The sequence below is a fragment of the Zonotrichia albicollis genome, chromosome 3 (assembly GCF_047830755.1).
Source record: "Zonotrichia albicollis isolate bZonAlb1 chromosome 3, bZonAlb1.hap1, whole genome shotgun sequence".
Classification (NCBI taxonomy): Eukaryota; Metazoa; Chordata; class Aves; order Passeriformes; family Passerellidae; genus Zonotrichia; species Zonotrichia albicollis.
The window spans coordinates 76,893,132-76,917,786 of record NC_133821.1 but is presented as its reverse complement, the minus strand read 5'-3'; the positions used below and the strand labels follow the sequence as shown (position 1 = coordinate 76,917,786).

The following is a 24,655-nucleotide window of genomic DNA, read 5'->3' as shown; positions in this document are numbered from 1 at the left end:
ATCACCTCTGCTGCTCCTTCCTCCTTGGAGGCAGGGCACCTCACACTCTCCCCCTGCTCCAGCATGGGTATTTCCTCCCAGGGCCAGTCTTCCACTGACTTCTCCAGTGTGGGTCCTTTACAGAAGCTGCAGTTCCTCGTTAATTGCTCGAGTGTGGGTCCCTTCCACCAGGTGCAGCCCTTCAGGAACCACCTGCTCCAGGTGGGCTCCCTGCAGGGCCACAAATCCTGCCAGCAAACCTGTTGCAGTGGGAGCCCCTCTCTCCACAGGTCTTGCCAAGAATCTGCTCCAGCACAGGCCCCTGGTGGGGTCAGAGCCTCCTGCAGGCACCCACCTGCTCTGGTGTGGGCTCCTCCAGGGGCTGCAGGTGGATCTGTTTCACCAAGGCCCTCCCTGACCTGCAGGGGCAACGCTGCCTCCCCATGGTCTGCTCCAGAGCCTGCAGCACCTGCTTCACTCCTTCCTCACTGAGCTGTTCTGCTCACTCCTCTCTCTGGCTGCAATTTCTGTTGCTCAGGGTCATTTTCCTCATTTCTTAAACCTGTTATCCCAGAGGAGCTGATACCATTGCTGATGGTGCCTGGCCTTGGTGAGCAGCAGGTCTTGGAGCCAGCTGCATTGGCTCTGCAGGACACAGGGGAAGCTTCTGGCAGCTTCTCACAGAAGCACCCCTGTAGTGCCCCTGCTACCAAAATCTGGCCATGTAAACCTAATAAAAGGTAATGGGGCTGCATTGTTTATGTGAGCTCCTTAGGAAACAAAGTACCTCTAGTAGTAAACACAACTTCTGGTTTAATTTTAAAAATATTTCTGTTTTTTTAAATTTAAGATGGAACACTGTAATCTGGAATACATGCAACTGATTTGTGTATGCAAAGGTTTTGATAGAAAACCTCTATGCTGATGTCTGGATCCGAATGACAAAAACCTGTGGTCTTTAATCCATGTGAATTCTTTCCACTTCTATTATTTTATAGCACTACTATAAAATGCTGCAATATTTGCAGTTAAGAGTAACCTGTAAAATTATTTTTATATATTGCTCACCTGATTTTCAAATTAGGCTTCACGCTTTCTGATTTTGTCCTATTTGCCCTGTATTTTTCATAACAGTATGTAATTTAAAATACTGAGTGGAAACACTACCTGTCACTGTGAAGTCAGCCTGCCAATATACTCATAGACTATCACCTTGTTAGCATATATTAATCCATAGTACTACAGCTGTAGTATTTTATGTTTTGGGATATTTCCCTTTATTCCTCTCCTCTTTGAAACATGTCATGGATTGGTAGTGAAGGCACAGCTTTTAAATGAATTCATGATTACAGACAACTCTATGGGTTGGTACAGTTGAACAGTCAAACTGTGCCTACTAAAAGGAGTTATCTTGCTCAAGAACCCACTTAGAATTGTAGTTTGCTCACTTGAAAATTATTCCCTTTAAGTCCATGGTAAAAGTTTTCTGGAAACCCTGGGCTTATAAAATGTGTCTGTTGGAAAATTGCCAGCCGTGGGGCCAGAAACGGGATGCACCTTACATCTACTCTGTGTACCACGTACCCATCAGGGTCTGCTGTTGTTTTACCCTCGTCAGTCTTAAATCCGTCCTAGCAGGTAACCCCAAAGCAGGGCAGCTCCCAGTATCGTTAGCCTTGGTGACTCCTGCTCTGCACACACATCATGGCAATGCCGCCGATGCGATGGGACTCCTGAAATCTCGGTGAACGCTTCCTGGGAAGTTTGCAGGCGCTGCTTAACTTCAAGGTGCAAATCACCAGCTGCATCTAATAAACTTCCAATTTCTGGCAGAAATGGTATTCAGCTGCCTTCACAGCACCCTTTCGCACTACCTAGAGCATCCCCTTCAGTTTGCTGATCCCTATAAATTTTCAAGGCAAGAACGTCCAAGAGTGAACCGTACCATCACTAGCCTGTGCAACACAGGGACTGCTCTGCCAAGGCCGCCGCTGCCGGGAGGGGCGGGGAAGCAGCGCGGGCTGGGATCCAGCAGGATCTCTCCCGCACGCCAGGTACGCTCCGTCCTGGCCGGAGCAGAACGCTGGAGCTGACCGAGCACCGCGGCTGGAGCTGAGGGCACCGCGGCTGTACGGGCACCGGGGACCAGCCGGGCCGGAGCCCCGTGCGCGGCCTCCCTCCCTCCGTCGGTGCAGCCCAGCCCAGCCCAGAGGCGGCATTCCCGCCTACTGCGAGCGCGAGGCATGCTAGGAAGGGCCGGGACGGGGCCGGGACAACGCAGGCGCGGGAGGGGGAGGCGGCGGCGTCGCGGTGCGGGCGGCCCATGGCCGTGGGCGGAGGGCCACGATGACCGACTACAGCGAGGAGCAGCGCAACGAGCTGGAGGCGCTGGAGTCCATCTACCCGGACTCGTTCACGGGTGCGGGGCCGCGCCGGGGCCGCGCCGGCAGCCGGCGAGCGGGGGAGGAGCGGGAGGCCGCGGCGGGACTGCCGCGCGTCTGGCGGGGGTTCCGAGCGGCGCGGCTCGGCTCGGCTCGGGTGGGCGCTCGGGATGTTGGCTCGCTTTCCCCGACCGGGAAGAGCAAAGCGCTCGATGGCCCCTGTGGCCCGGGCCGTGGGCGCTGCCCCTGCCGCGTTCAGCGCCCTGGCACAGCAGCCAGCCCGGCGTGGGCAAGCCGGTCCCCTGCGCTGCAAGGATGCTCTTCGGAGAAGCCTTTCATAAGATGCAGCCCTGGGAATTGGTTTGTGTGCCGAGCGGCTTTGCTATCCGCTAGCAAGCTTGTTGCGGTCGTGAGGCATGGGATGTTTTGGGGTGCTTAAAGGTGCTGTTTCCTCCGTAAATTTATTGCCAGTACCTGCCTTACCTCGTTGCAGGTGAAAAAAAAGGGCAAGCTTTAATTCCCTGGTGCAGCACGTTATACTGCTGGAACTTTCATGTTGTGGATACATTGGTTCGTCAGTTTTTCAGGATTTTCAATTTACCATCAAGCAATCAGGAGTATCGAAATGCTGCCTAATTCAACATGATTTTTGGCATTCTGTATCCAAAGAATATTAACAGTGGAAAAATCTGGGAATTTTCTGTTTCCTTCCTGCACTCTGCCTAAAGTTCCACAGCATCTTAGTTGGCAGTAACTTCATCACACAAACGTTTGCCTAGTACAATTGCTTATTGCTTCAATCTGAAAATCTATTCAGGTCTTCGGTTTTATTTTAAAGATTATGTAAAGTTATATAAATTGATCTCTGATAGTTGTGGATGCTGGATATCTGATACTGATATGGAAGTCATATTCTTTTATACAGCCTTTACTCTGATGCTTACTCAGAGTTATTGTTCACTCATGCTTTTATGCCCAAGAGAGGAGAGGGAATAAAGATCATAGTAGTACATTAGCAATTAGGCAAAAACTCGGTTGATACTTTGAAAGCATGTACACTAATTTGGGCATAGCTTGTAACAGAGATGCAGAGCACCTCTGACATGAGTATGTGGTCTGCAATCCACAATTGTGCAATGAGGTTTTTAGCCTGGGAGAAATGCAGGTCACAGCTCTTACTATGTTGTGTTGTCTGTCTTCTAGCTGCCTGATTCACACACTTTCATTCTAGTACATTGCTTGGTCAGTAGCATTTCTTGCATTAGGCTGTTTTAAATATAGGTGCAGACATACTGTAAAAATAGTCCACGGTCAAGAGTGCACTGGATGCTCATCAGGCACATTTAGTGCAGTAAGGCAAATCAGCTTTGGTAGCTTTCTGCATGCAGTCAGTGCACTACCATAAGTTGTTTGATTTGATTTGCACTTTTTGGAACAGTGAAACCTCCAGAAAGGAAAGTTTTCCAAAAATGAAACCCTTTGGTATTGTTTGATGATGTATGGTCTCATTCAGAGAGACTCCAAGGCATCACATTGTATGAAAATAGCTGTTAATTGAAAAGTATTACCTTAATAAGTTTAAAAGTTCCTTAACACTGTATCAAGACCGTACTTTCTTTATAAGTCTTTTAAGAAGTTCCGTTTCACTGATGTGAAGGCATAATTGATTTAAGGACTCTCACTGACTCTTGCTTTTTTCCTTTGAACAGTACTGTCAGAAAAGCCAACAACTTTCACAATCACTGTGACATCTGAAGCTGGAGAAAATGATGAAAGTAAGTTGATCATGTCTTACTCAGAAACTTCTCCTGTACATGTTTGAATCTAATTCTATCACCAACAGCTGTGTATACCTCCACTTAGATCCTTGTAGGGGCCTGGTACAGCAAACATTCCCTCACAAATATAGTTCAGGGATTTGGGTGATCCTTGTTCAGTTTGCAGAAATGTTATGCTGTCACTGTAGGACTGCTTTCTGCTGAATCTCAAAGGCTTTGTAGTGTAACTTCAAAAAGCATGGGTTGTCACCATCCTTCCAGTGGCTTACAGACATGTAGTGAGGAGATTTGTTTTCTGGCAACTGTGTGTGTGCCAGCTACGTGGGAGAGTTGAGTCTGTGTGCTGTGAATGTGCAGCCCTTAAGGAGCAGTTCCAGAGCAGAAGGCTGTGGGTCCCAAGTCCCTGTGTATTTTGAGTACCAACAATTGCGTGGGCATATTGTAAGCAAGCCTTACTCCAAGCAAGTTTGAAAGCTGCTATTCTGGATACTAAAAGAGAAGGAATAAACTGATGCTGCCTTACTTAGTTTGAAAGGAATAAGCCCTGCTTAGAGTCTGTGTTGCACAGACTGCTGTGCTGCCGAGAACTGTGAGTCTGGAACTAAGGGAAAGCTTCTCCTTGGTGTTCTGGGAGGATGTGTAAAAGGAACTTGATTCTCTTTTGCCTTGTTTCCATGTTAGCCTGACTCTGAGCAGCTTCAGATTGAATGCATTTTTCTTAGGCAGTTCTCTACTTAATAACTTCCACTGGACATAGTGTGTTTGTCCACGTTGTGGAACCCTGGAACCCAACACAGAGGTTGGTACTTCACCCAGGTACACAGAACCTGAGGTGTTAATATGCTGAGATTTTCTCTAGTTCTGTTATTACGACTCTTGCTGTTTTCCAGCTTCAGGTAGATTCTGAGGGAGATTACTGCTGTAGTACCTGCCATACCACAGAAGGTTTTTCAGTCTTCCTAAAGACCTTTCAGACACGAGTAGGTTTTAATAGTTGGTGCAAGTGTCAACTTTATCATCTTAATTTCTTTGAACTCTTGGGTTATGTTTAGATCTGTTCACATTGTTTTAACATCTGTGTAAGAAGACTGTTCCTTAGAGGCAAGAATATTTTATATTCTATAATCTTTAGGCTGTTGATGCAGTAGGAAAACATACCATTAAAGTTATACAGAGTTATCACCATAAGAATATGTGTTTCTTTATCTTGTAGCTGTCCAAACTACCCTTAAATTTACCTATAGAGAAAAATACCCTGATGAAACTCCACTATATGAAATTGTCTCACAGGAGAATCTTGATGATAATGATGTCATGGACATAATAAAACTGCTAGAGCAGCAGGTAAGAAAGACGGAATATCTTGCTACAGCTTGATACCACTTCACACATGGGCTAGATTTTCTTTCTCAAATCACTTGTTTTCAGAGGTATCTGCTACTGATCTGAAGCCTGTTCAATACTATAAAGACTTACTTTGTGGTTTGAGTTTGGTGAATGACATCATTGAGGTAAGATATAGGGCTAATTCAGTGTGTGCAATAATGTAGAATAATGAAATGGAACTGCACTAGGGCTTCCCCTCTTTTCCACTCCCAGCTTAAGGTGAATTTGTTTAACTCTCTGTGTGTGTATATATATATAAAATTAATGAAAATAAGCCATCTCAGTTTCATTTGGAAATATTAAAAAATGCCACATTGATTCTTGATTCTTTTTGATAACATAACTGTTCGAAGGCTGGATCTCACCAACCTTTAGGGTCAGTGAGAGTGCATTGTGAAGGAAAAAAGGAATCACTTCTTTGGTTTCAGGAATTTCTGACAAGTCCTCACTGCCTTAAAATTGCCATAATATGTTACATGGCATAATATGAAGTGTCTCACTTCAAAGAAGCATGTAATGGAATTAAGGAGTAAACTGTTCCAAGAGAAGAAAGGTTCTGAGTGACTTGTCTCTTGTGATTTATGATATTCAAATTTTAGAGTTGTGTTTCTACTGTAGGTTTTGGTTTATTAATGAAAAAGCCTTTCAGAAGATATGTATAATGTTTAATAATCCAATCACAGACATTTCATCTGTGTGTTTTGCTGCACATCCATTTGGGGATAACTGACTGGATTAACTGGCTGGTTGAATTTGGATTTTACAGCAAGCTTTTGAGACTGGTGAAGAATGTGTCAACTGCTCCCTCTGCATTTGCACAACATTCTGCTTTCTATGAACATATTTATGCATTCAAGGTTCATCTGTTTGAAGTTTTCTTCTTTGTGTTGTAGGCAGAAGAAAATTTAGGAATGGTAATGATCTTCACTCTAGTCTCAGCAGTACAGGAGAAATTAAATGAAATAGTGGATCAAATAAAAACACGAAGAGAAGAAGAGAAGAAACAGAAAGAAAGAGAAGCAGAGGAAGAAGAGAAGGTATGTAAAATAATGTCTTCAATGAAAAAGACTTCCAGCTTCTTTAAAATGCATTGGTTTGATGCCAGAGCAGTTCTCAGTTGCAGTGGGAAAGGAACAGCTATTCTAAAGATTATTTAATTGAAACGTAGACTGTTTAATGAACTTAAGTAATCTTTTTTCCCCCTTTTCCTTAAGCAGTCTTTTTAGAGTCTAACTGCATGTTCACAATCCCTTCTAGCATTACTTCCTAAGGGATTTTTCCCAAATGAAATTAGATTTGCTGTAGACAGTTTTTTTGCTGGAAGAAGGGGAAGCAAGAGGGAATGGGGAGCAAAAAAGACTAGAATATGTCATGCTGCACATGGGCTCTGTGATTTGAGGAAGGCTGTCTGCCTTGGTAGACTGAGTGGATAGGGTGGAAGCAGTGGGACCAATCTTCAGTGCTGATTTGCCCTCCTGTAGAATCGTTTCACCATTTGTGGATTGTGCTGTGATAAATCCAACTGATGAGTCTTCACTCTCTTTCTGAGAAATAGCTGGAGAGTGATGGGACTTGGAAGGCTCTATATTTCTGAAAATTGGCAAAGAAATTTCTGGGAAAAAAGAAATTTTTTTTTTCTGTTTCAGCAATATAAAATGATTAATGTATTTTAATAGGCAGTAATTGAGTGTAGATTGCACTTAAGGGTTGATAAGAAGTGCTGCCTACTTAAAAATACACTGCATTAGTGGGGAGTTGTGAACTATTGCACTCTAGGTCCAAAAGAAGTATGCAGGGTTCTTCCATGAGAGTTTTCACCTCAGTATAGTTCTCTAAGGAGAGACTCCCATGACAAAACCCACAAGAATGTGTTCTTTATATACTCTCAGGATTAGGATTAATTTCTCAGAATACTTCTCAGCAAGCAGTGTTTCTGGAGTGTTGTAATTTAAATAATTAAGAGAATGCTTATCTTCACCTGTAGCTTTGCAAGTTGTGTTTGCAGCCTTGTTTTCTGTTCTTCCAGCAACGTTTTCATGGCACTCCTGTTACCATTGAGAATTTCCTTAATTGGAAAGCCAAGTTTGATGCCGAGCTTCTAGAAATAAAAAGGAAAAAGATGAAAGAAGAAGAACAAGCAGGCAAAAATAAGCTAAGTGGTATGTTTTAATACTGGTTGTGAAAATTCTGCAATGCTATCAGCCTATAATGACAAGTCTAAAAGTAATTTTTACACAGGTGATAAAGATAAGTCTTGGCATCCTGCTCCATAGTCTGCATGGCTTAGCTTTGAACTAGTTCTCTGTGATGCTGGATCTACTTTTGACTTGATTAACTGAAAAAACATAACCAATGCGGTCATGCTGTATCACTGTTCTGTTTTCTCCTCACTTCTGGCTAGTTTTGATGAAATTTGACAGGTGGAAATTTTAATGGTATTAAGTTTCATAAAAAGCAGTACAGGACAGAGGACATGCTTGATTTCTCTCTGAAGGGTATGCATTTGGAAATCTGCAAGGATGAGATAACAGAAATCAGGCTTCTAGTTTTCCTGTTCTTTAAAGTATTGTTAGTATGTGGTGTCTGTTTTTCTCTATACAAATGTAGTTTGTGAAAGCTTCCCTTTAGAAAACCAAAACCAAGCTTATTCTTGGATGTCATTAGCGTGATTCCAGTATTACCATGGACACCAAGCAGTCTTGCTTGTGGAAGCTTGCATGAACAATGTAGATGGAAGACAGATGATTTATGTGGAAAGAGTCCTGAGCTTTTCTTCCTGTCCCTCCTAGTCAGAAAAACTTCACTCTTCTGTGATGTTGCCTTCACAGCTCTGTGTGTGTGTGTAGGAGCTGGTGATTTGTGTAGATCCAAGTTGCTTTTTGAATGGGAGAATTTATGAAAAAAAGGTGGAGGAGTCAGCTGATTTCCTTCCCAGTTCCCATAGAGGATTTCTTGTGGAGTGCAAGATGAAGACTAAAGGAATGGGGACTGAACACAGGCTGTGGAGTGTAAATTTTTGCTGCCCCCATTATTAAACTCTTAATAACATTACAGTGACCCATTTCACTTGTTGGCATGGATGAATCCTGGATGAATGAAAAAAAAAAAAACAGAATGGGGAGCCTACAGAAATGAGCAGTTAAAAGCAGAAAAGGCTGCTAGAATTGGTTGATTTGAAAAGACTAAAATACACATGCTGACTAATTTTTGCCTTGGGTTGAGAGTTGCTTCAGAACTGTACTTGCTTATATATTGTTTTTTATTTTATTTCTAGGTAAACAGCTGTTTGAAATGGATCACAACCTGGACACCTCTGACATCCAGTTCTTGGAGGAAGGTAAATTCCTATTTGATTCCACTACTGAAAGTCAGTGGCTTTAAAAGGTCAAAATTCCTAAGCAAAATCTGTGTTGTATTTCTGACTTAACAACTTATATCAGAATCCCTGAGAAGTACTGCTTTGCAGAGTGAACAGAATTTTAACTTTTCCCAAAACCAAAACTGTTTCAAGATGATAAAGTGTGTTTATTTGCAGCCTTGTGCTTGAGGTGATCTTACTTACATTGCTTCTATTTAAGTAATTCGACTGAGAGCAAAACAGAAAAAAAAAGCAAAAAAAAAAAAAAGCAAAGCAGCAACAAAACAAAGAAACCCCAACTCAGCCCTGATTTTTTTTTTTTTTTTTCTAATAGCCAGCCTTGCCTGGCTTCAAGCATAGGTCTTGAACTTTTGTCATCTTTTCTCTGAACCTCAATACCAATAGTAAACATCTTGCAGGTCAAAACAAATGTTACTGGCTTCTGTGCAACCCAGTTCTTTCTCATGGTTTCTGCAGATGGGCCTCTTACCTTACCTAAAATACTGACCTGGTGCCAGATGAAAATTCTGTAAGCCTGGGCCAGAAAAATATTAAACTTGGAAAACCAGTTGGAGATAAAGCACATAAAAGCATACATACTCACAGTAACATAACTGTTTAATTTGCTGTACCATTTTTTAGTATCTTAATTTAAAATACCCGAGTTTTGAGGTAAGACAGTTTTTTAATGAAGCTGCATTATCTACTGGTACCACAAAACACAGGCAGAAGAGGGTCAAGATTCTTCTCTGCAATTAACAATTTAAAACAAGTTGATGAATGTCAATGAGTATAAACTTGAAATGGTTGTTATGGGGAAGTTTAGTTTCTTTAGCAGGGAATAATTTAATCTTGTCTTCCTACAAAATACCTAAATTGAAGATGTTTTGTTGATGGCACATTTGGCTGCCTCAAGGGAGGAACAGACTTCTACCTGGGCTCTGTGCCCAGATGATTTGAGAATAATGTATTAATTTGTAATCCTGTTGCTACTGGTGATTAAAACTCCCATTCTTATTGCTGCTTGCATTCTGTCATAGATGCAACAGGTTACTAAGTTTTGTTTTAATATTACAGTAGCATGTCCTACTAATTTTCAGAGGATAATGGCATTATCTTGTATAGGTGCCTTCAAGCCCAGTGAAATAATAAAAACTTTATTTGGTGGCCAGAAGATGTCACTGTTGATGCATAAAAATAAAATAGCAGTCTTCGAGTTTTGTCCTTAGGTCAGCAGCATCTCTTTCAGAAGAAAATGTGAAAGTAGCTAAAGCTTCATCTTGCTTCTAAAATTTAAATCTGAAAGCAGATGCATACATGTCAGTATATGGTGTGTAAGGAATATTTTATGAACCCTGTGCATTTATCTCACTAGGATGGTAGTAATTATTCCAGCTGTGAGGTCCTGAGCTCCTGCTTTGGTTGTCCTGGGGAGAAAGAATCTTTGCTTCTGGCAAATGTAAATGTTAATTTCCTGCTCCCAATGAATTCTGAAGTTCTGTGTGACATTTCTCTTGACTGAGTTTTGATACAAAGAAAAAAAACTTCAGCTGTAGAAAGATAAACTGTGGCATTTACTTTTTTACATCTATTTGATGTATAAAAGCCAAGTAACTTAGCAGCTACCTACATTGAAGAACTAATACGAAAAAATCTTGTATGTTTGGTTGTTAATGTTTTCCTTGTTGCATGAAATTAAAGTATCTTTCTATTCCTTACAGCTGGAAACAATGTGGAGGTTGATGAATCTTTATTCCAAGAAATGGATGATTTAGAGTTGGAGGATGAAGAGGATGACCCTGACTACAACCCTGTTAATTTAGATAGTGATTAGACTTATTTGAACTGATTCTGTCATCAATATGGACATATGTAAGGAGAGAGGGCAGGCAGGAAAGCCACAGCATCTGTGGTTTTAGTAATGTGTATTGTTTTTCTTTTTTCCTAATTTTTTTTTTCAAAGAAAAAAACCAACATTTTAAATCCAGGAGAATGGTCTTCTGATGACTTTCACTATAAATAAATTTACTTTAATATTTGAAATGAAAAATTTGAGAAATATTGATCTGTCTGAAAACGCTTTTCTATTTTCTCTAATTTTTTCTCCCTACTTCTGTAATTGTCATTTGAAGAAATGTGGCAACATGCAAGATGGAAGGATGTTACAGCAAGCACTAAACACACCTGCATCTGAATGCTGAGCAGCTTTTCTGCTGTCTTCCACCTGGGGTAAACATGGGCAGCTTTGGTGAATAAAAGGGATCACATACTATGCAGTTATTTATTTTTTGTTCCTCCTGTGGAATTTTTTAATAATTCAAGTCAGTTCTGGTGCCCCAATTTATCAGCTGTAGATAGACAGCACTAGTCACCTTTGTTGTTATAGCCTTATTAAAGTCTAGTGGAAACAATTTCCCTACAATTAGAATGAATTTTTTTGCTATAGTCATGAATAATATTTTCGAAATGCTGAGTTCAGGTCAGTAGGGGAAAAAAAAAAATCAGAATGTGAAGCCTCTTGAAGTTTGGTTGGTTTATTCAGAGATGGTTTGGGTTTTTTTGAATGTGTGCCTCAATTAATTTCTATGAAAAATCAAAACCCACCTTAGGAAAATGAGTTTGCTTTTGGCAGCAGACTGTATTGAAACACTATGAGTGGAGTGCACATTACAGCAGCAGGGTTTACAGAGTGCTCTACAGGTTTGAATGTAACTGGTGTAGTTTTAGAAGCATTGTGTTGGCAGCCTGTGAAGGTTAGCGCAGAATGCAGTAAAGCTACGCGTCAACTTGGGGATGTTGCCCATCCTTCAGCGTTGTTTCTGGAGCTAACAGCTGTTGGACTCCTCCCTTACCACCTCCAAAAAGCCCAAACTGCAAGAACTGCAGTGTTTAAACATGCTGTGTTTGAAACTGCAGTGCTAGAAGGATGATGGTGTCAAAAGACAGCTTTCCAAACAGAGAGACAGGCACCTCAATGATTAAACACTGTGTGCTGAATTTTAAACACTGTTAGTAGATTGCCTTAACTGTGCCAGCTTCAATCTTTGAAGAGGGCTGCACTAAAGTATCACATTGCTTAGAGGAATAATAAATTTATGAATTTTAGTGTTTGAAAATTCCATAGTCAAGATGAGAAGTTTATTATGGAATTAATTTAATGGTTATAAGATTCTCTGCTCATATCGCTCGAGAACATCTGTTTAGGATGACCTCCTTTAAACTTTTTTTTCCTTTTTTTCATTCAAGGTAAATGAATTTCTAGTAGATAGAAATAAATGTTGAAGTACCCTGTAAATACTTTTATAAATTAACCATGTGCCTTTGTTCCTACTGTCGTCCCTTTGATCTTTTTAATTTTGGCTACTAAGAACTCTAGATAAGCATCTAGGTCTCAATGATGTTTTATGTTTCAAAGCAATAAGCAAGATCTGTGCTCCAACAGAGTTACCAGATACATTAAAAAGTTGTGAGCTAATGTGATATTAAATCTTGTCTTTTCCAAAGAAACAGTTGGATTGAAAGCTTCATAGTTACTACATCCAGCTTCCTGGGTAATTGCTAGGATGCTTTAAAATGCTCTTCAGCACTGAACTTATTATTTCTGGTATGTCTCAACTCAGCTGCATAAAACACCATTTAATTCCTAAGGCTGCTTTCCATTTCTAGCTATGTATGTTTAAAACGGCTCTTTTTTCATAAAAGAAGTGAATTGGAGCTCTCTAAATTTGGACCAAACCCAAGAATCCTGTGTAGTCTGTGCAAATGTGATAATCAGAAAATTTTTCAAGTGGATCACTGATAAGTCATTTACATATGAAAGAAAGTTTCTCATGAATTATATTTCTAGAAGAATGAAATTTTCTAGTCTGTTTTCACACTAACATATTTATTGGTTTTCATGCAGAGAATGTATAGCTTAAAAATGTTAAAATTATGTAAAACAAGTTAAAATGTGAAAATGTGTTTTTGCTGTTACATTTCAAAGCAGAGGAAATAAGGGTTGAAGTGACAAAGAAATAGCATAAAATCTGCTCCTCCTGGTCCTTGGAAAAAGTTGTAGCGACTCAGTCTGAACTGCAGATTTGTTTAGCTTTGTTAGCAATTAACATCTGAAATAAAAAGGGAATTTGACTGAGAATAAGCTTGGCTCTGTGTGTGTTAGTTTGCTAAATTGAACAGAGAGAAGGGTTTTTTAGCTGGAATATTTGAATTTGCTTATCTACTTTGGATTAAACTGAAAACTAATTCATATTAACTGAATAAAACCCCATTTATGAACTTTGACAGTATTACAGTAATTTAAAATCCTGGTGTTGACAGCCTTTCTTGTATCTTGTTTTTACCTGCCTCAGTCCAAAGCATGCACTGTAATGCATGGAGGCAACAGTGAGTTGCCACACTGCACCTTCCCCAGAGTGAATTTAGTTTTGAACAGGCTGAGTGTTTTGAATAGTTGGTGCCAGAGCTTTGCTAAAATTCAGAGGATGGTGCCTACCACATCAAAATGCCATGGGTATAATCTCAAGCATGCTGCAAAGCCTAGGATTTTGCATCCAAATTATGATTGCGTTATTGGCATTTCTCCTTTTCTTTCTGTCCATTTGACATCTGCATCACAGACCAGGGCTAACATGGAGCTGATAGTCCCTCAATTCCCAGGAACTCTCTTCCCGAGTCTGAGCCCCTCTAGTGTCCTAAGCATTTAAACCTTTCACAGCTTAAAGGCCACTTCTACATACCTACTGAATGAATGCATTTTCTTAACTAATTTTTAAAATTTTACACATATTTCAGAAAAAATCAATGATTTATGGATTGTAATATCTGTCCATGTTCACGTTTCACTGCTTCCAAAAATGACAAGTTCTTATTGCCAAAGCACACGAGAAACATGAGAGAAAGCAGTTAAGGCTCTTACACCTGTATTTGGGTGTCAGCATAGAAGGCAGTCTAAATGAAAGGGATGTATCTAAACTCCAATTACAATAGGTGGATGCATGACGGTAAAGCAAAAGCACCCTGTACTACCTGTGCAACACACTCCACCATCCCTCCCAGCCCTCAGCTCCCTCCTGGAGGGGCAGGGCTCTCACATTCAACCAGAGCAGCACATCCTAGGTACACTAAAGTGCCTCAAACACCCAAGACACTTGTTTCAGCAGACAGCACCAGTCTCTTAAATGGCATTAACACCGCACAACAGAGGCACTGGTCAAAAGGCAGTGTCCTTTTGGGATATACGTTACAAAACACAGAAAAATTAGAAATTTTTAAAAAAATGGATGAAGTGAAAATAGAATAAACACTTTTAAAAAATATATTAATTTTATTAATTCATGGTAGAAAAGGAATATTTTCTTCCTCTACCCCAAAGAATTGTCTTGCACAGCACTTAAAGCACATACACACTATTTTGGACACTGACACTGCTTTGTTAGACTTCTTAGCCAATGCCAACACTGATCCACCTCCTAAGCACATGTATTCAAGTGATACATCTAGAGAAGCCAGCTAATTGAAAAGAAGTTTACTGGTAAATTAATCCCTGGTGCAACAGACTGAATTGTAAAGAAACAGAGGACTGGTCACAGTGGCAGCACAAACACATTTACAGAGGTAAACCATGACAGGGACTCCAATGAAGTAGTTCCATAGTATCTTTATCCACTGCTGATTACCAACAGTGCATAATTTGCTACAAGACAGCAGGTGTTGCTAATTCTATGCAACTAAGAAAATAACAAATTTTCTGGTGAGACAAGGACCAGTATATTTCACAGTTACATTTGTATCAGGATGCCAGAGTTTTGACTGAACACAAAAACTACAGGTTTACTCCAGTGTTGTGCTTTCCCAGAGCTCCCGCGCATTTATGGAGACACAGTTTAAGTCTAAAAATTATTGGGTTAAGGTCACAGTCCAGAAGTTTAATGTTTTGCACCTAGCAAGTTTCAGAAGCAGGTTAAAAGGTATCCTTTAAGGAATCTTCTCTGATGTTAAGACCTGAGAAGCACGGCAGCGAGCCTAAAAATAGGTGGGGAGAGAGGAAAAGAAAATACTTTAATGAACAAAACCAGCAGTGTTAGGGGTTATGTTCCATCTTACTTAAATAGGCGCTTCCAAGACAACACTAAACAACTGATATTTTTTATTATAAAACAAATTTTTGAAAAGAAGAAAAAAGTGGCAAACCAAAACCAAAAGAACACCACCACCCTCACCAAATCCCAAACAACACCTTTTTTACACTGTGTCTTGAATTTTAAAGCTTTTTTCCAATATGAGGAGAGGATGGTCATTTTTCACTCTTACTTCGGACATATTCAGGGCCAGAAAACACTTAAGACAATACCTCATCTCAACATACACATTAAATATAGCTGAGCAAGTGATTCAGTTGCCAGTTATTTCATTGTTTAAATAAAAGTGTGTCCTGAAGCTTGAACATGCTGAACAGTGCTGATACGACACCACAGAATTGGAACACCTCAGAATCAATTTGGTAGTGTAGGAAAGAAAAAGCTTAAGAAACAAAATCCACATTTGACAATCTGCTGAAAACTTCTAAGGTCTTAAAAAAGGTAAAATGCCCCAAAGTCATGGATAGGATTCATAATAATTTCAACAGCTCAAACCTCTGAACATAATTTTGCACTGTGAGTGTTTGTAAGTAACTTACATGCTCAGAGTCAGTTATTTAGGAGAAAACATTGTAAGAAAAGAGAAAATTTTAAAAAGCCCAATTTAAATCTGCAAACAGCTGAAAGCTTCATATAAGACCTAGAAGTTGTCAGTGGCATCAAAGTGGCATTCATTTATATGCAAAATGTTATTGGTTTTGATATCCTGGGATTATATAAGCAGAAAGCAGGAGAGAAAACGATCAAGGAAAGCGAAAAGATGCAAAAAATTCACCATGCAACTATATATGCATATGCATTCAAAGAAGAAATGCAGATGGTCTTAAATTTTCACAAACAGAAACTGTTTTCTGAGATACTTACAGCTTTCTCTTCCAAAGAGAGCACCCCATCTACAGCCACTATCTGATACTGCTTTTCTTTCAGGCTACCCACAAATTTCCGAAGTAGTCTGAGACCAGCTCCATCACTGTTTTGTTTCAGCAGTTTCTGCATTTGTTGGGAAGAACATCCTGGGTCAAACAGTAGCAAACATAAGCTTCTGTTCTTCTTCTCCTCTATTCCAACAACAGTACGACTGTGACCTATTATCAAAGCAAGAGTTTCAGTAGTTTAGAAACACATAAGTCCCATTTACAACCTTGTAAATTATGACTGATTTTCAGATCAAGGGAGGCACTACTCAGAATTTAAGAAGACAGTTATAAGAGTACATGTCAAAAGGCTGAAATCCCAATCACATTCAGCTCTTCCATCCAATAAAAATACAAACTTTAATGTTGCTCTTATGAAATAGGAAAATTACCGGAAATAAAACCAAGCCTTCAATTCAACAAAGAAGGACCAAAAAATGCTGCTCTGAACTGCAGTACATATAAAGAGATAGAGAATAGTAAGAAGGCAGCACATTGTGACACTGACCTTGATGTTGCAAGTATATTGGTGGTTTGGAAGTACACACCACCTTTGCACCACCTTCATTATCTGCAGAATAGTAATGCAAAATCCACTCAAACAAGCGAGGGTGTGTACCCATAGGGCCAGTGGGTTTGTGAAAGTCAATGATTTGGCACCTACAAAACATTGGGAATGAAAACATCAAAATTTCAAGCAGGCTGCTTCTTTTCACCTCTGGGTCCCTGCCTCCTGCACCCAGTGGTCCTTACTTTCTTATTTTTGATACAGGAGTAGGGGACATAATTGCAAAGCAATGAAACATATACTGTCACAAACTGGAAAATTTATTACATAAGAAAGAAGTGCTCTACTCTGTTCAGTCTAACAAGAACTTGGGAAACTTGCAAAACTTAATGTTACATTTTTTGTATGTTATACATGTAAGCTATAGAATCCAATTAAAAGCCATAGAAAATAGTTGAAATTCAGATTCTTTATGAGAAGAAACTTTCAGAGAAATAAAGTATTTAATCAATGCTTTAATTTATGCATATGTGGCATAATTCAGCAGCAAGTCTCAATGATCTAAGCAGTTACTCAGTTTATGTACCTCCTGTAAATAGCTATATGTACCTGTAAGTAGTTATACAGCTTCATGCTGCATGAAATCAGGTTTGTTTATATATGGTTAAATTTAGTCACTAAGGCGGCTTCATCATCACACAGTTGGGAATTCTACCCTTTAAAGTTATTGGACTTAAATCAGCAGTTAATAATAACAATCACAACAAAAAGCAATATTTACTTTATCCTGAGACTGGTTAAGAGTGAATAAATTTCACATGCTCCTATCCATGCTTTGGAACCATGTAATCTGTTGTTGAAGTGAGATGCCCCCTGAGGATCAAAACCTTCTCTCCAGGCATCTTCAATCATGGACTGTATCTTTGGGATACTAGGAATTAGTGTAGTATCTGGAACAGAAAAGCTTTTGAATTGTTGTTACAGTGACTGAAACAGTCTATTAATTAAAACTACTCAGCTTCTTTTATAACAGGCAGTCGATGTTACAAAGATCCACTAAATAAACTAAAGGCAAAACTTAAACCACATCATTTCTTGCCAGTATTCACCTCTGACTCTTCCACGGTAACTTCCAGTGGTATAACCACCATTTAATAGGTATCATTGACCTTGTGAGGCTTGCTGTGAAAACATCAGTGTGGTGGTTTGACCAGGAAGAAGTGGGAATTCTGGGATGCTGTGGTCAAACCAATGGATGTTTGGAGTTTAATACTGACACCTGGTGTAGCCAGTGGGGTTTGGACACACCTCCGAGAATACACAGGGGTTAAAAAGCAGGGCTCTGCCCCTGGCAGGCTCTCTTGGGACGTGGAGGAGAAGAAGTCGGATCTCCCTCCCCTGTCCAGCCGCTGCTGCTGGGCGGGGGAGGGGCAGCCACGTGGTAGGCCCTGGGCCTGGACAGAGATGGGAGGTGAGGAGGCCCTCGAGGATGGAAGGGTGGAAGATCCCAGGGAGTCAGCCCTCGGGCAGCCATCCCCCCCCCCCCCCCAGGAGGGAGAGAGAGAGCCGGCGACACCGAATGTGATAGCAGCCGGCCCAGGAGGAGAAAGGGGGGGAAGAGTGCCCGGCCGGAGCGGCAGCATGTGTGGGAGTGCCGCAGCTCCGGGACAGACAGAGACTGAAAGTTTTAACCCCTTTCTTTCATGATTGGGGCCTTGCAAAAATGCTAATCCTCCTCGAAGCTGAATAAGAAGGGAGATAAGAGATGAGATGAGACAAGGACCTGGCCCGAAGAACGTGGAGATGATTGAATGGGGAGAGATGATTTGGAGTGGCCTTTTGGCTGGACTTTTCTTGTGGCCATGGACTCCGTTTGTTCCTGTGACACAGAGACTGCACTTAGGGGGAAGCAGTGGCTCAGAACCAGGAGGGTTCATCGTGAGGACCCCCCGGCCCCAGGGGGTTGGAAAAATATGGGGGGGACAGATGTCCCAAAGCAGAGACTGTGCCTTTTTGGAGTGAGACAAGGCATCCTTGAAAGACAACCCTAAAAGCAGCTCTGATCCATGCGCGGTGGTGAGAGCACTGGGCATGGAAGGAAGATGTCACAAGCGGCAAAAGGACTTTTTTTCCGGGCGGTGCCGAAGTGACAGGGAAGCAAACGAGGTTTCAGTGTGTTTCCAGGGGAAGCCTATGGAACAAGAAGGACTCCTTTCCTCTTCATGAACTGAAGTTTGAGTATACTAAAGTGTGGTGCCAGGCTGGGCAGTTGGTGATTTGGGAGAATGTATCGGATTGGGAAAGTCAGGTAGTGGGGAGGAGGAAAGTGGTTTTTTGTAAGGTTTTCAATTTTTTTTTTCTTTTCCTTATAGTTTTTCCCTATTTCCCTGTAGTTTAGGTAATAAAGTGTTCTTTATGTTTAAGCTGGAGCCTGTTTTTGCTTATTCCTGGTCACATCTCACAGCAGACCCCAGGGTGAGGGCATTTTCATGGGGGCACTGGCTCTGTGCCAGGCTCAAACCATGACAATCAGTCAGCAGGTTGTCATCCAAGGTACATGGAACAAGTAGCATTTTGTTTAATACCTCTCAGGCAGTCATTGTAGAAGCTGTTTTGCAACAGTGAGGAAAGGAGCATTTGGAAATTCCTGTAACCACAACCCCAGCCTCTGTCACCCAAAGATGAGTGGAAGTGATCTACTCCTGCTGAAAGCCACACACGCCTCACATCTTTGTTCTCACTCTGATAGTACTTGCACAATGCTTCAATGACTCCTAAAGAAGACAAAATATGAAGTTTATCTGTAAAATATACCACTAAATTTACCAGAAGATTCCTCCCCCAACTTGGAACAGATACAGATTAACACAATTTATTTTAAAACTTCATTACCTTTAGAGCCCAGATCACAAAAGCAGTGGAAATTGCCCCTATTTAAATTCAGTGGTCGTTACTTTAATGAGTTTATGTACTATGAAGCTTTCAAAACTAGATATAATTTTTCACTGCTGCTACACAATGATTATTTTAAATTAAACATCTTGGACTAAATTATGAGCTGTGATAGTCAAAGGAGTTACTACAATGATATAGAAAAAGTATGTTACCAATAAAGCATCCCATGACCCTGCCACGTACAGTACAACATCACCTTAAAAACATGGCAATACTTATGCATACTATTTACTTTTACCTTTTATTCCCTCCAAGTTATTTTTCCTGGAGAAACAAAGATGGGAAAAAAAAAAAACAACAAAAAAAAAGGAATGGCAGAAACGGCACAGAACTTGAAAATCATTGCAAATATTTTGAAATAATACTCTTATAGGATATTCCGAGTTCTCCTTTGTTACGTGAAAAAATATGCTTGGGAATGTTCTCTCCAATTCATATATGTAAATCCTCAAAGCCCTTGCATAGCCATGCTGTTGTGAAGAGAATTACTCCATAGTCTCCACAAATTATTTTCTAAGAAATCTAAATAGTTACCAAGAACAAAAACTTTAAATGTCTTATTTCCATGTAATCCATTTCACAGAAAAAATTTTATTTTACCTGTCAAGAACCAAGTGGATATTTTGTAAGCCAGAACCACCAGCAATAGCCTCAAAGACCATTGAATTGTGGGCTTAGAAAGACAAGGGAGCCTTTGAAAGGGACAGAGACCCATCTGCCCCGTGTTTCTGCACCACCAATAAAACATTTAAGAGAAGATGCACCAAGTAGATGTCAACTCCTCCCAGTCCTCTCTTGGGCTTTGTAATCAGGAGAACACTGTGCTTACCTGCAACCAGCTTACACAATGTAACAATTAACAGAAACACAAGACAAAAAGCTGCTGTAAATTTGAACGGCTACCAATGAGTACTAAGCACTAATCAAGCACAGAGTCAAGGGCAACCAGTTTGTGATAAGACATGTGCATCCTCTGATACATATAATACATCTACTTGTGCCCTTAACCAGACCACTTGATTCCAAGTTCCACAGAAAAAAAAAAAAAAAAGAAAAACAGCCTGCAAGTTAGAACACAGATGAAACATATACCAAGATATTATTTAATTTCCTTATTTAGGATTTTAGGACTGTAACAATTTGGATTGATCTAGAAAATTATGCTTAGAACTAGGACACAAACAATATTAAGCAATGAATTATACGTTCTGTTAAAGACTGCTTTGGTCACTGGTCACTAAAATCTAAGGTCTAGAAAGTACAGTTTTAGTTGTGTAATTTCAGCATCTTTACCTGATGTCTTGGTCCTCCCATCATCTATACCAGAAGCCAAACTTTCCATCATGTCAGCTTTTCTCTTATGATATTCAAAGGGCTGCATCCTTCCTCTATCAACTTCTCTTTCCATATTCTTTAGAAATTGCTGCTTGAAGCCACCAGAATTATCCAAGCCATACTGTCTCTGTTAGGGATGGAATGTACATGATTTAAATCACATTTTTAAAATTAATCTTTTGTCCATGCAGTTTCTCAAAATCACTATCAGTAACTTTGAAAAAATGTGAGACATAAAAACTTCAGAATTACAATTATTTTAGAGAAGACCAAGCATCATTCCTGAACATGAATATGGGACTAGGAAAGCCACACCTGGAAGAGCAGACACATCCCTCTACTCCCTCTTGTTAGAGCCATTGGCAGAGATAGTCTGGCAAGGAGGTAGTGTGAGTGGGAAGTGAGTTACTAGGGCTGTGAGATGGGAGACAGAGGGAAGAGGACCTGGAGCAGGTGATGGTTCTCCAGTAAAGGACAGCCAGGATGCTCAGAGCCTTTGGCACTCTGGCAAGGACTATGCTCCAAGCTGCACTGCAAGGCAGAGCACAAGAGCTGGCTGGAGCAGAGGCAGCAGGTGTTCTGGGAGAGCAGAACAGCAAGCACAGGGAGCAGCCAGCCCCATCCTGAGGCAAGCACCACTCAAAGCTGTAAAGCCAAGTAGCTCAAGGCTGTCATGTCCAGCACTCTGCCAGGATCAGCATTGCCAAGAGACTGAATTCGCTTCCAACCCATCCCTGCACCACTACCTCAGCACAGACTGTGTGGCTTGCACAGTCTGACCTGGCAAGGCCATTCCAGACATTACAATTCCAAGATACTCAGCTTCTAAAGGCATAACTGGTTTCAAGTTTACAATTTAGAAATAAGAGTGTACCTGCAGCTTTTCAAATTCTTCTCTCTCTCGCTTCTCTTCTTCTGATCTCTGCCGTTCATCTTCTTCAGTTTGGAGCTGCTGAGCCAGTTCCAGATCTCCCATGTCTCCACCTAACCCAGGAAACATTTCAAAGTGAGGGGACTTGGTCAGGAGGGCAGTAATGCCTTGAGGGATCATTTGTTTAATTTTTAGAGATTCCTTTCTAAGCAGACATATGTAAACACAATTGGGCATTAATTTGAGGAGATGCACCCCATGTTATTTTGAGCTATTAGCAATGAATGTTGAACAGGACTGACAGCACTCAGTCTACCAAGACTCAGACTCCTGACTTGGACAAAGCTCATGGAGTTACTGGAGGAATTACTTGGCAAATAATGCACAAACCTGCAGCATTGAGAAGACAGTTTTTGTTCACTGTGTTTCGCTTCACTATTAGCAAGAAGTCTCAGCTCCTTTAATACCACTTATTAGCATCTAGGACCATTGCTAGCAGTCTCACAAGGAAGTGACAAAACTTTACAATCACAGAACTGAATAGGGAATCCCTAAGATTCTCTTAGCCATGTTATAAAATAAAATTAATTTAGATTTTTTACTTTAATGCTGTGATTAATGAACTGGCAAAGTATTTGCAGAAATAAATTGAGAAAAAAATGAAGTTTTCATAAACTATAAATTCTCATCACAGTGGAACTGTAAACTCCACTTATGTAAACCTTCCATAGAGCTAGGAAAAAAGATATATATTACTGTTGTCTTTTAAAAATTTTTTGCTCCAAGTCTTCCCTTTGGCTAGCACGCATGCAACCATGCATAGACTTCCTTATTAGCCTGGTAATAAAGTAGAGCACTTGGGCAAGTGATAGGACCTTAGCTATGGTAACTTCACTATACATGCGTCCAAATTCCCTTTAAATACAGAAATATATTTTTTTACATTTCATGTGAGATTCTACATTCTTCTTCACAACATGCAAATACCTGCAAATGCTTTCAAGTATTATCAAGCCTGTGCACTTTCACATACCTTCTGAAAAGTTATGTTCCTCTAAGTGTAAATCCACATGTTCTTCAAGAATCTGAATGTTTGTACAGGTAAGACTACACATAGGACATTCATACAGCTGTTCACCATTTCCTGAGTCTGAAAAAGAAATTCAGTTCCTTGATTAATGCAGTTCCTGTGGTTCTCTGCTAGAATCACCTCCTAACTGATATACAATCTAAAACAAATACACAGTAATGAAGTTTGTGTTGCCACTGAAATTCCTCAGTGAAAGGAAGCAAATTCTAAACAGCTGTTACTCTTCACCACTTAAGAATTTGTATCTAAATACATGAAAATTTTAAGACATATTTTTCTTCTTTTGATTAAGTTTTTCCTCATTTAACTAACAGATCACAATTTCCTATGACAACATTTGTATCAAGAAATGCTTAGTCTGAAATATCAAACCATTAGTAAGAAGAGGTGTTCTGCTAACAGAAAAATTTAACATTCATGTAATAACACAGCAGTTGTTGGCCTGAAAGAATAAAACATGCTGTCATTCTTCTTTTGTTGGTCTTCCCACATCTCCTCAAATAAATGTTCTTTCTGCAGTTTTAGGATTACTATTGAGGGTACCACGTAGTATAGGTAAAATTCAAAAGGATTTCTGGAGATTATATAGTCCCTGGTAGAACGGTCACATTAAATAGGTTAAGTTACACACAGGTTTTCCCAGTCCTTTTTTAAATAATTCCAAGTATAGACGCTTCACAAACTCCCCTGAGGAACATATTCTAGTGTTTAACCACTTTCACAGTAGAAAGAAGCGTTCTTGCATTTAAATAGCATTCCTCATATTTTGACTTGTGCCCACTGCCTGTTGTTCTGTCACTGGGAACCACAGACAAGTGCCTGACTCCATTTTTACAGCTCTCCTCGAGTCCCTAGGATTTATCTGCACCTTCCTCGGTTCACAAAACACAAGAATTGATAACCTGTGTTAGCAGTTTCTGGAAGGCATTTGTCCCAGCTAAATGTTTATGATGGGTTGGAGGAAACTTGGTGGTATAATCATCTAAATTCACCAGAAGCACTTAATGTAACCCTGCAAAATAGTTTTCTGAGACCTGTTAAATACATAAAAAACAAAAACACCTTAATACAACTATTTTTAAAGCAGAAACTGGCATGCAGGCAAGTAAATTATTCAAGCTCTGCATTATTTGCACACATGGAAGTAAAATGTTGTTCAATGCTAAGACCTGGGGGTGAGGTGGGTGTGTTCTTGGCGGGGGGGGCGGGGGGGGTTGTTACGAAAAACACTTGCAGTGTGCTTGACTGTACAGGCACATTTTGCATCCTAACCATCATTTATCTAGTCAGTATATGTAGCTTGTTACATCACAAATGTTAGACTAAGGGTATTACCCACCAGCAGAGATGTCACCTTTAAGTTTCTGAATTAACTACCAACATTCGGCCAGGTAGTCAAAGTAAAATTCTGATCACGCCCAGAATGAACTACTTAAATTAGTCCATTAAACTACACTACCTAAACACATAACTACTTCCTTTGCTCCAACTTTATCCCCCGGCCGGTTCCCCGTCCCCGATCCCCCAGAGAGTCCCGTCCCTGCCCAGCGCCGCTCACCCGTGCCGAGGGCGCCCAGCAGGTCCCCGTGCCGCGCCCTGACGTGCTCCTCCAGCTCCCGCCCCGCCGCCTCCCCGCAGAACGGGCACTGGGCCGGCGCCCCGGGGCGGCGGGAGCCCGGCTCCAGGTGGGCCGTGTCCATGTGCCGCCGGAGCTCCTCACAGCCCACGGCGGCGGCGCAGAGCGGGCAGCGGGGCTGGCGGCAGCACAGGGACGGGCGCGGCGGGTGCCGCCCGGCCGCCGCCTCGGAGGGCAGGGCCCGGCCGCACACGTCGCACAGCACCATGGCAGCAGCGGCGCCGCGGGCACAGGGCTCCGTCACCGGGCTCCGTCACCGCCTTCCTTCCCGCGCGCGCGCCTCCCGCTGGGAAGCGCCGTTCCTGGGCCCGGGGCGGGCGCGAG

At 41.1% G+C, this 24,655-nt stretch overlaps 2 protein-coding genes across 2 annotated transcripts; one reads left to right on the top strand and one right to left on the bottom strand.

Moving 5' to 3' along the window:
* Positions 1 to 2,224: 2,224 nt before the first annotated feature.
* Positions 2,225 to 11,446, top strand: RWDD1 (RWD domain containing 1). The gene is made up of 7 exons (XM_005490683.3): positions 2,225 to 2,398; positions 4,070 to 4,135; positions 5,352 to 5,482; positions 6,418 to 6,561; positions 7,551 to 7,683; positions 8,799 to 8,861; positions 10,604 to 11,446. The coding sequence occupies exons 1-7, from the start codon at positions 2,326 to 2,328 to the stop codon at positions 10,714 to 10,716; spliced, it is 723 nt and encodes a 240-aa protein (XP_005490740.1). The 5' UTR covers positions 2,225 to 2,325; the 3' UTR covers positions 10,717 to 11,446.
* A 1,139-nt stretch (positions 11,447 to 12,585) lies between these two features.
* Positions 12,586 to 24,653, bottom strand: ZUP1 (zinc finger containing ubiquitin peptidase 1). The gene is made up of 9 exons (XM_005490681.4): positions 24,254 to 24,653; positions 22,639 to 22,755; positions 21,609 to 21,718; positions 20,693 to 20,861; positions 19,030 to 19,218; positions 17,226 to 17,394; positions 16,445 to 16,596; positions 15,887 to 16,107; positions 12,586 to 14,906 (listed from the first exon to the last, which is right to left on the bottom strand). The coding sequence occupies exons 1-9, from the start codon at positions 24,537 to 24,539 to the stop codon at positions 14,859 to 14,861; spliced, it is 1,461 nt and encodes a 486-aa protein (XP_005490738.1). The 5' UTR covers positions 24,540 to 24,653; the 3' UTR covers positions 12,586 to 14,858.
* Between the last annotated feature and the right edge of the window lie 2 nt (positions 24,654 to 24,655).

What these genes read in the sequence shown, in the direction of transcription:
- RWDD1 (XM_005490683.3), top strand. Translation starts at nt 2,326, where the DNA reads ATGACCGACTACAGCGAGGAGCAGCGCAACGAGCTGGAGGCGCTGGAG. An exon ending in AGCTGGAGAAAATGATGAAA is followed by an intron (nt 4,136 to 5,351) that starts GTAAGTTGATCA and finishes TTTATCTTGTAG; the next exon opens with CTGTCCAAACTACCCTTAAA. An exon ending in AAGCAGAGGAAGAAGAGAAG is followed by an intron (nt 6,562 to 7,550) that starts GTATGTAAAATA and finishes CTGTTCTTCCAG; the next exon opens with CAACGTTTTCATGGCACTCC.
- ZUP1 (XM_005490681.4), bottom strand. Translation starts at nt 24,539, where the DNA reads ATGGTGCTGTGCGACGTGTGCGGCCGGGCCCTGCCCTCCGAGGCGGCG. An exon ending in TGGGAGGACCAAGACATCAG is followed by an intron (nt 19,219 to 20,692) that starts GTAAAGATGCTG and finishes TGTCTTCTTTAG; the next exon opens with GAGTCATTGAAGCATTGTGC. An exon ending in CTACAATGACTGCCTGAGAG is followed by an intron (nt 17,395 to 19,029) that starts GTATTAAACAAA and finishes TTTCTGTTCCAG; the next exon opens with ATACTACACTAATTCCTAGT.